This window comes from Manihot esculenta, chromosome 3 (assembly GCF_001659605.2).
Source record: "Manihot esculenta cultivar AM560-2 chromosome 3, M.esculenta_v8, whole genome shotgun sequence".
NCBI classification, from domain to species: domain Eukaryota; kingdom Viridiplantae; phylum Streptophyta; class Magnoliopsida; order Malpighiales; family Euphorbiaceae; genus Manihot; species Manihot esculenta.
Window position 1 is genome coordinate 14239440 of NC_035163.2, and position 11576 is coordinate 14251015.

Below are 11576 nucleotides of genomic sequence, written 5' to 3' on the forward strand. Positions count from 1 at the left end.
TCTTAGAAATACAAAACAACTTTGATTAGTGCCATTAATCAAAAAGCCCAATTTCCGATTTAGTCCGATTTACATGTTTAGTGGTTTAACATTTAAAGCACAAACATTTAATTTGCATATACCAAAAATATGAAATAAAAAATTTAAACATGTAATTATATGAAATAACATTCGCCATTAAAATAATAAAATTGATAAAATTCAATCATCGCAAAACAACACCATCGGCATACATATACAACATGCAAAAGTGTATATTATTAAAATATTTTATTAAACATGTTAAGATTAACTATTAATCATTAAAATTATATTTATCACTTAATTAAAACACTCATTTCATATCTTATCTAAATGATATTTGAATATCCTAAGTGGATTTAAACCTTACTAATCATATTAGAAAAGAAAATTCTAGCCGATTATAAAAAGCGTCTCTTAGCTGATTATGTTCTTCATTCTAGAGGCGGTTATGGAAATATAATAATTCTTACTAGATTTATTTTTAATCAAATAAACACCTAAATAAGTTATAAAATACCTCATATTAATCATATTAATCATATTAATCATAAGGAGTGTTTAACTAACTCATATAAGTAAAAACATATAATACATAAAATTTCAGCTTTGTTGTCTACATGTCTAGATGAGTGTTTAAGCACACAAACCATTTTAATACTATTATTAATCATATAACCTGACTTTGATACCACTGTTGGAAATCCTATGAGATTAATATCAGATTGGTACAGCAAAAATAAAATAATTTTAAGTCATAAGAACAATCAAGAGTCAATACATGCAATAATAGCATTAAAGTTGCAAGAGTTACCTTCGTTGAATTATTTATAAGGCTAGACCAAAATGAAACAAATCAAAATTACCTTTTTTTTTATCTCCTCTCCAATAGTAAAACGTGACCAAGGAACTGCCCAATAGCGACTCCCCTCTATAATTTCACACACTGAAATTCTCGGCTAAAGGAAATATGCTAGCACCTCGAATGTTTGTCTGTTCCTTTTGGTTTTGTGAATTCGGCTTAGGTAGAAGATTGGAGATCTGATCTCTATCAATCTTCTGATGTATTTAGTACCAAAAACTTTAGAGTAAGTAGGAGAAAAATCTCCCTTTTTTTTTCTAAGAGTTTCGGACAAAGAGAGGAGGTGGAAGAAGTACAGTTTCTCTTTACTTTTTCTTACTTATATGTGGCCGCCTATTCACCCAAATTCGGCCAAAAGAAGTAGAAATCAAGAGAGAAAATTTGATTTAATTTGAATTCAAATCCAATTAGATATTGATATTTAATTCAAAATAAACTTTCTTAAAATAAGTCATAATCCTATTAGGATTGCTTCTCTCTTTTAATTAATTAATTAAATCAGATCTTAAGCCACATTAAGTGGGCCTAGGAATGTGTGTTGAAATTCATATGAGCCCGTTGATAATATTTTAAATAAAACACTTATTAATGGCCTGATAAGGAAAAGACCAAAGTACACTTTGTCCAAATTTCCTCGTGTGTGATTCTGTAGGACTATTCAATATTGGTAATGAATTTTTAAGATCCATAAATTATAATTGATCTCTAGTAAGATATTATAATTACTCAAATTGAATAGTAATGAATTTGTTCAGAAAATCACCTTACTAGTGAACTAGTACAATTTTTTGCCATAAGATATCATGATTTGCATAAGGTATGGAATAAGTCATCCTTACTCATTGTTAAATCACTTTTCTTGACCTATTAGTGATACTGAATTAATTAAATTACTGATAACTCTTATTATACAATTTAGGTGTAGCCACACTCTTTTCAGTTTCACTAGTCAAGTGGCCGATGATATTTTCTCTTTTTTCGAGAGAGCCAATCCCTTCACTTCTCTCATGTTGCTTAGCATGAATCGTAGTATACCAAATCATACCCGTATTTGCCAACCCATTTACGGGCACGTTAAGCGTAAGTCAAAGCATACGAAGACTCATCTAGACATCTATAGAGATTTTCAGTCTAAAAACTTCTGGTACAAGTATCACTAAAAAAACAATTATGACTTTCAACCATGTAGTGTTCTCGTAAGTTGATTGTTTTCAAATATAACATTCTTAATTTGTATTTATATGTTTTGGTTGATATCCAATATCCTATGACCAGTAAAATATGATTATCTCACAGAGACCATATTAATCTTAATTTAATATCACTCTCATGACAATGATTGACTAATGAAGTTTAGAATATTGTTTTTTAAAATTTGAAAGTTTTACTACCAAGTGTGTCACACTTAATAACTTGAATAAATCCAACATTTAAAAATATTTTATCAATTTAATATGTACAATAATAAATAAAATAATAAAATAAATATCTTAATTTTATTTATCGTAAATAAAATATCATTATAATATATATAGAATTAGGGTTTACACTAATATAGTATTCTATTTTTATTGAGCAAATTGAACACCAGCAACATCTCCGTTCAATTTGAGGGGAGTATCATTGCAATGCATGATATTCCAATGTCTTTGCTCACGAGATTCTTGTGTCGCTCACACTCTAGTGTCACTGACGTCTCTTATTGGGTCCAAGAACGAGAATGAAACGCTAAACATAGCCAAGTCAAGAATTTGCATCGTGAACAACGTGGACCTATTCTTTAAGGAATTTATAGATATCAACGTCATTGGTGAGCACTTATCTGCTATATAATGGATCTATAGAAGACAACAAGAATGAACCAATAGAATTACGACAACAATAGCTAGGCACGAAGAATTGAGAGCAATGGAAGGGAAAGAAAAAAAAAATTATATATATTAATACCTGGGGTTAAAAGTTAAAACTACAGCGGATTATGTAAAGATAAATTGGCTTCAATTAATTTAACTTATTATTCAATTTATTAAATTACTTTATTGACTAAAATTAATCAATTAATTTTTTTAAAAAAATTAGATCAAAAAGAAAATAAAATATATATAATTTTAAAATAAAAATATTTGAATTATTTACTTATAAAATAATCATGAAAGTAATATTTTAGGCAATAGAAGACGATCATTCAAATGTTATAATAATGCGTTACTTTTGTTTCGGGCATGAAATTCAGTTTAAAAAAAAACATTGTTTATTTTTAAATATTTAAAATATAAACAAAACACGTAAGAATTAACAAGTTTAAAATTATATAAATATTTAAATTAAAATATAAAACACGCTAAGAATTATATTTTTATTTTTGTTGTTTATTTGGCTTTAATATTTTTTACACAATTAATTCTGATTAAAATTTCAGAGTTTAGGTTTTACAGGCTTAGAATCAACTCCACAAAAATCACTAAATTAAACTTTATTAATGTATTATTGATATATTTTGAAATTATTTTCTTTAATCCAAACAACATTTTTATTAAAAATAAAAACCCTCACGTGTGAAGCCTCCCCACGTAAGAAAGGCGGTTACCTTGTGAAACTGTGGAATGTTATAAAATTCTCTATAAAACATCGAAACCAACTTAACTAGAAAGAAGAAAGAAATTCTTAAATTTTCAAATCCTGCTATGCTATGGAAGATGACGATAACAGCACGAAGCATGGTGGTCCGGTATCGGAAAAGGAGCCACTTCCGCCGTGGAAACTGAATATCGAAGACTTCCGAATATCAAACCAAGACGCTGCTCATCTTCTTAGTCATAAACGCTTTCCTTTCCTTTGTCTGGAGGGAGGTAAGTTTCCCAAACAAAACCCTTTCTTTTCATTATTTATTTATTTATTTGTTTATTGATATAATGTGTTGATTTTATTTTCTCCTAGAAAATGGCAGGGAAGTGAATTTTGCAGTTTTTTTTGCATGAAATTGATTAATTATATTGAAAAATTAAATTAAATTAAATAATTCTTTCCTCCTTGTTGATTAGAAAATAAGTTAATTTGATTTTATATTCCCAGAATATATTAATTAATGACTTTATACAATGATATATTTGTATATTATTTTTTATATTTTTATTATATTTTAATTCATTATTATTATAAATAGTACACTTTTTAAAAAAATTTGCTTATTTTCCATAAAAAATTGCTTATTTTGCAAAAAAAAAAAAACGTACGAGAAATAAAATATTTAATTTAAAATCATCCCTCCAATCCCGTATAATTGCAATTATTATCTATTAGAGGTTTACTCCACAGGCTTTATAATCAAAGAGTGCTGCAAAATAGATACTATTTTACATCAAAAATAAAATTATCAATTATATTATTTTTATAACCTATCATATTTTAATAATTTTTTTAATATAAAATTAAAAAATGGAAATTTGTTAAAACTTTAATTTAAATTTAAAATAAATGTTATATATTAAAAAAGTAAACTTTAATCCTTAATTTTAAATTCAATGTTTAAAATTGTGTCAACATGATAATTGATAATATAAATTTAAATATGAAAAAAATCTTAATTCATATGCAAGATGTAGAAGTTCCTATAGTTAATGTGGGATTACAAAGGCGATCTTCAAAGTACTATTTTTTATATTATTTTAATATAAAATATTAAAATAGTGTAATATTATTTTTAATATAAACAAATATTCTGTTTATATATATATATTTTAATATTATATTATTATTTTACTTTAATTTTATTTATCTATTTCACTAAAAATTTTTATATTATTTTATATATTTACTTCATATTCTTATATATTTATATTTTCATCTAATATGTTTTTATTATTTTATTTATGCTTGCTTATTATATTTTTAATTAATATATATTATTTAATTATAATATATGTGAAATCTTACTTATTTTATATAATATATTATAGATAAAATAATTTATCATAAATACTATTTATGATTGACAATATATTAATTTAAATAAAATTTTTATAATTATAAAAATATAAAATAAATTAAAAATATAATATATTAAGAAAGTGAAAAAAATAAAAATTTAATTAAAAAAATTAAATATCTAAATAATAAAGAAGAATTTTTATAAAAAAAATTATAAATTTTTAAATTATATTATAAATTAATAAAAAAATTGACATTATTATATAGTTTCGTCAAATATAACGTAATACTATATTAATACACTAAATTAACGTTAAATTATAGAATTGCGTTGAAAGATTAACACTAAAATGAAATTTAAAGTAGCGTTGGGGTTGGTACAAATAGTGATAAAACTTGGTTCAATTGATGAGGAATTCTAAATTTGTAGGAAATGCTAAATTTTTTGCTTATTGATCCTTATTTTTTAAAAAAAAAGTAAAATTCTTATTTCCTTGACAGTAAGGGAAGTAATATACTTTTAATTCAATTAAATTATTTTAGGAAAATCCATTTATCAGAAAATAGATTATTTAAACTAAATAAAACTTTTAATTGCAATTACATGAAAAAAAAAAGTATAGTCATATTTATTGGTTAACCTATAAACCTACTTGAATAAAGGGGATTCCTAGGTTATTGATTTAAAATAAAATAAATTTACTTTATTATAAAAATAAATTAAACTGTATGAAAATTAAATATTTTATATCATAAATTTACATAAATTTATTATTGTTTTATTAAATTAACAAAAATTGATATTTCAAAATATAAATATATTTTTATATAGATTAAGATAATAAAAATTATATTAAACTAATAACATTATTATTAACTAAAAATAATATCTTATTCTATTATTTATAAGAAGTATCTACAGTTTAACATATTACTAGTTTTTATATTTTTGAAAATGACATTAATTTTTGAACCGCTGATTTCTTCACCCCAGTTTAGGGTCAGGTCTAAAGGGCAGCTTATAATTTGAAGGCTTCTAAGCCCTCTCTAAGAATCAGACCCAGTCCATTCAGTTCAAAGACCGGATTTCAGTCCGATTCTTTAAATAGGCCGGTCTTGCTTTCCCAGCCTGATGGACAGATTCCATCCGGACCTAGTCTTAACCTCATCCTCCGGCCTAGCCCAGAACTAGGAAGGAGTTCAGTCCCTTCGCCTTGTGGGACCATCCGCATGCGCGTCTGGAGAGAATCAGGGGCCGTTATGCATGTGACAGAGATCTGATTTCCTCGTACGTCCGTATCAACGTAGCAGGGACAGGTGGTCCAATGATACACATTCTGTTAACACGTCACTAGCAGACAAAAGAAAATATATAAAAGGAGAAATACTCTCCTCTAGGTCTAAACTTTTCTAGTTTTGCAGAATCCATTATAAAATCCTATTTTCTGGATATCAGATCATCAATTTTTATTAATTTAAGATTTTTTATAAAATAATTACGTTTTTACAGCATTATATATCATTGCCTATAAATTTATACATGGAGCCTTAAGATACTCAGGACAGGAAGGCTATTAAAAATATGAAAAAATCTAGATTTTTAGATATGCAATTAGAATACCCATGTCCATATTCTAAACTTGAACATATTACTTTAGACTAAAAGTAAAGTTTTTAATAGATTGGATCAATTCTATTTTAGCGGTATGGAAATTATTTCTAGTGGAGCTAATTAAGGTAATAGGAAGTTTTTAAATACACTATGTGGTAATATGCCCTGTTAATAAATAAACAATATATTAAATAAATTTACAATAATTTTTATATTTAAAATTAAATTAATAATATTTTATTAATTGAGTGTAGGTGCGGAAAAATTTTCTATAAAGTGAACACTGTATTTGGTTTGGGGATAAGAATTGAGGACGCGAGATAATGAGAAAGAGGAAAAGCGCATTTTCGGCTTGTGACCTATAAGCCCAGATATTACATGTCCACCAGATTGGGAAGGATCCATTTTGGTGGGCCCTATCCAGCTAATCAACTAAGGCGCACGAGTGCGAAAAAGATCGCTATTACCAAATCCCTCTCGTTCACATTTTTTCCCCCAAGTATTTATGAAGAATTGGGAAACTTCTTTAAAGCCCCAATACGTTCGTTCTTGGAGGCTGCACCACGCAAAAAATTAGCCCTAAGAAAGAGAGGTAAAACCAGTTTTGATTATACTGGAAGAGAACGAAGATCAGATATGGCTTCCGAGATTGAGACTAGCAGCTGCGGCGTCATTCACGTGTCTGTTGACGACGATGAGCAACTTCTATCTCCGACGGGGTCGTCTTGGAGATTGAATCTCGACAAGTTTCGTCTCCGTCGAGAAAGAAGCTCTCATGCTCGTAGTGGTTCTCCTCCCGCCTCTCATCGTCAGCATAATCATGTTTCTCGCTTTTCTTTCCGTCGTCTGCTTCCGACTCCAAGTACTCCCTATTTTTCTCTCTTTGTTCTTCCTTTCTCGCTCTCTCTCTCTCTCTTTTTTTTTTTTTTTTTTGTTTCTAAACTGAGTCGTGCTTTTTTTTATTAGAAAAAAATTTAACGCTCTTTACAAAATATTACTGACTCTTGTTTGACAATAAACAATTTAGAAATATATAATAATTTGTTTGATCAAAGAGTTTATAAATCTAGGGTTTATAAGCACAAAAATAAAAAAAATTATTTTTTATATTAATTTTTAATTTATATACTGAATTTATAATTTTAAAAAATATTATAAACAAATAGATGACTTTATTTTAGTGCTTATAAATCAATAACACTACTTCCAATTTAGTAAATAACTAACCTTACTCCAATTTAGTAAGTTAACTAATTAAGAAGTAAATTCTTATTTAGTTTATAAGCAAATATATACTTTAAATATAAAATATTTAAATTAGGAGATATTTATCCCTGATGTCACTTTAAAATAGAAAAAAAAAACAGTAACAAGAATAAATATAAATATATATATACTAAGCTTGTCAACATCATCAAATAACAGGAACCCTAGCCCCGCCCTTGACGCCTCTGATATTTGAGCAGATTTTACGTTTGAAAGATTCAATGTACAGAAATTGATAATCACAATGAACGAGAATCTCTTGTAAAGAAATTTGTATTATTTATAAGAAAGAGAGGGTTGGGGGAAGTAAAAGCCACAAAAGCTTTTCCACCGGAAACATACCCGAAAAGTGGAAAGGAATTTTCCTTTTTTAATTTTTATAGTACACAACGCAAGCTTTAAATACAAAAAAAATTGTCATTATCATTATTTGTTGCATTCCCTTCGAGCATCTACATTGTTATGGTCCTTTGAGTGGATTCTAGTCTTTTGGGACCACAATCTTTTATCTGACTCTTATTTCTTTAATAAATTTTCGTTTTGAATCTCGAAAAGCTTCCAATTTTAGCTACAGCTAAAGAAAAATTTATACACGTATTCCTTTATTTTAAAAATTAACAGTTTATTTTCTTAAATTTGATCATGTAAAATTAACAATTCTTCTATCTAATTTTTCGTTAAATATATATTTATATATTTTTATTATAACGAAATTAAAAATGTAAAAGTAATTTTAAAAAAATTGCACTCAATATGTATCCGTGACTTGAAAGCCCAAAATTCGAATTTAAGTCATTTTTAAATAAAAATTACTAGAAATTTGTTTCCTATTTGAGCAGTTATTTATTCTCGACCTGCAATGTATAATGGGTTTATAAGTAAATCATATTACTTACCAACAATTTAAATTAGACTTGCATTTCCCCAAGTTGTGAAATTGTTGGTTTGCTTTTGGATTCTCTGATGTACATTTCCTTGGATTGACATAGTCATTATGTGTTTGTAATGACTGAGCTCAGGGAAGCAACGCAAGGTTTCAGAATATTACAAAAAACAAGAAAGTCTGCTTGAAGGTTACAATGAGATGGAGACCATGACGGAGTTGGGTTGTTTTCCCGGAAATGCTACAGAGGTTATTAGTTCTTCTTTTTCTCTTCTTTTCCATTTTCTTAATTTTTTTTAATAATAATGTGTTTAGAGATGACGATTAGTAAATTTTGATGAGAAATTATTGTCACGAGTGCACTGGGTGTTTATTACAAATTTTTTGATATTGATCAGGATGAAATGAAGCAACTGGAGAAGAGTGAGAGAATGGCAGTTCATATTTCAAATGTAGCTAATATGGTGCTATTTGCAGCAAAGGTTTATGCTTCTACTGAGAGTAAATCACTGGCAGTAATTGCATCAACTCTGGACTCTCTCTTGGATCTCATGTCAGGCTTTATTTTGTGGTTCACTTCCTATGCCATGAAAAAGCCAAACCACTATCACTATCCCATTGGAAAGAAGCGGATGCAACCGGTGGTAGGTTAATTTGCTTAAACATTTGCTTCCTCCTTTAGTCACAAAATTATGGTTCTTGTCCTTCCTTTACAATTTATAGCCAATCAATTTCATATATCCCTTGACATCATTTATTTTAAAGGAGAAAGGATTTAAATGAATTATTGTAAAATTATATAAGATTTTTATTTCTTTTGAAATGAAAGTTTTTACTTATTTTAAAATAAAAATTTTTTAAATTAAAAAAATTTCTTTCACTCCAAATAAAAAATGTTTTTGTAGGTATCCAACTAGATAATTAAAATAATAACCAAGTCAAGTTCACTTTTTCATATATTATGTATTTGTTGCATGAATCTGTTTATATAAATAATTAATGAATATATTTTGTATATTTTTATAATATTAATTATAATTTTTTTAACATATATTAAATATTAACTAAATATAATTTAAATATTTTATTTAGTTATTAAAATTTTTAAAATATAAATGATTTTTTTAAAATTATGTTTAATGTAAATCACTGAATTAAAATTAATAAATTAATTAGATTTGGGTGCTTATCGATTAATAGTAATTAAAATTGAGACAAGGTTTTGTATTGAATATATTAAACAAATTCGAGTTTAATTAGGATGATTTTTTTTGGTAGGGTATCATTGTTTTTGCATCTGTGATGGCCACTCTTGGTTTACAGATCCTGCTAGAGTCTGGTCGGCAACTTATTGCCAAGGTATGCTAACTGAACCTTAATCAAAGTCTTTTCTTTAAAATAAGAAGGCAATAAATTATTTTGTTTAATTTTTTTCTCACGTTGGAGATGTAGGTGGGACCTAAAATGAACAAAGAGGAGGAGAAATGGATGATAGGGATAATGGTTTCTGTCACCTGGGTGAAGTTTATGCTAATGATATATTGTCGGAGATTCAAGAATGAAATAGTTAGAGCTTATGCTCAAGATCATTTCTTTGATGTTGTAACAAATTCAATTGGTCTTGTAACGGCTGTCCTAGCCGTCCGATTCTTTTGGTGGATCGATCCTACTGGAGCTATAATAGTAAGTCCTTTTTTTTTTTAAATTTTTTTTTTTTTTTTTTTTAAAGTTTTTCTTCTATAATTAGTCCATATCAAAATAATAATGCAAGAGAATAGACTCCAAATACAAAATACCTCCTTTATTTGGGTGGATATACGTGTGAGTATATGTAAGAATTACTCTAGTACAATAGAATGTTTTCTAAAATAATGTTGTTAAAGGTTTTTAAAGCTCAATTTCCAACTATGAGTAAAAGAATATTTTTATTTTTTCTAGTTTTCAAAATCTCTAAAATCTTCACTTTTTTAACATATCAAATTAGTGTATTTTACCTTACTTTAGACTTCTCTTTTTATCATATTCAATATCTGCAAGTAAGATTAAAGCTTTGGCTGAAAATGCACTGCAGATAGCAGTGTACACAATCAACACATGGGCAAGGACAGTGCTCGAGAATGTAAATTCACTGATAGGAAGAACAGCTCCTCCTGAATTTCTAGCAAAGTTAACTTTTTTGATTTGGAATCATCACCAAGAGATTAAGCACATTGACACAGTGAGGGCTTACACTTTTGGCTCCTATTACTTTGTGGAGGTTGATATTGTTTTGCCTGAAGACATGCTCTTAAACCAGGCTCATAATATTGGTGAAACTCTTCAAGAGAAGCTTGAACAACTCCCTCAAGTTGAAAGAGCTTTTGTGCATATAGATTTTGAGTTTACTCATAGGCCTGAACATAAATCCAAGGTCTAATTCTCATGCTGGTGAGTAATTGCAAGTTCTAGTACTTAGTTGCTTTTTTTGTTATTTTTGCTTTTCTTACCCTTTTGTAAACATTAATTAAAAAAATGTATTTATTATACTCTCGTCTAATCTAAAGTTTTATTCTTTGTTTTCAATTGATGAAACATAGATATTATAGTGGTAATTTTTCGATTTAACTTCTATCACTGGCTAGTTAATTGACACTCACAAGACAAATGTCAGAAATCCACCGGACAATATCATGCACGTTTAAGAAATTTGCTTTAGAGGGTTCAAGGCACTTGGTAGGCACTAGGTCATACACTACAGGCCAACCCTTTTAAAAACCAATTGTTTGACTAACCCCATCTCCAAAATGATGCTTTGTATGTCTAGAACTGCTGCTTCATCTGGTTGTATCAGAACAATGGAAATGAAAAAAGAAAATTCAAGGGAAATTTTTTCAGAAACAAACCGATGAAAAATTATTTCAATTGAAATTCAATTAAAAAGAAACTCCTTTTCACTGCAACGTGCTGTATTAGGAATATTAAACAAGTAATTGTTTTAAGCAAAGTTTTACGTTAACGGCAAAACT

General features: G+C 27.5%; 1 protein-coding gene across 2 annotated transcripts; it reads left to right on the plus strand.

Annotated features, from left to right (window-relative positions):
• Positions 1-3546: 3546 nt before the first annotated feature.
• LOC110607541 (metal tolerance protein 10) lies at positions 3547-11133 on the plus strand. Of its 2 annotated transcripts, none has more exons than XM_043954713.1 (6): positions 3547-3732; positions 8708-8820; positions 8970-9215; positions 9850-9930; positions 10024-10254; positions 10643-11133. In XM_043954713.1, exons 1-6 carry the CDS (start codon positions 3573-3575, stop codon positions 10985-10987), a joined length of 1176 nt encoding a protein of 391 aa, XP_043810648.1. In that variant the 5' UTR covers positions 3547-3572; the 3' UTR covers positions 10988-11133. The 2 variants fall into 2 exon arrangements, with proteins under 2 accessions (XP_043810648.1, XP_021602358.1); XM_021746666.2 differs by lacking the exon at positions 3547-3732 and adding an exon at positions 6763-7284.
• Positions 11134-11576: the final 443 nt, after the last annotated feature.

Coding starts and splice junctions, on each gene's coding strand:
- LOC110607541 (XM_021746666.2), top strand. CDS start 6,801: ATGTCCACCAGATTGGGAAGGATCCATTTTGGTGGGCCCTATCCAGCT. Junction 8,821..8,969: donor TTCCCGGAAATGCTACAGAG/GTTATTAGTTCT, acceptor GATATTGATCAG/GATGAAATGAAGCAACTGGA. Junction 9,931..10,023: donor GTCGGCAACTTATTGCCAAG/GTATGCTAACTG, acceptor TTGGAGATGTAG/GTGGGACCTAAAATGAACAA.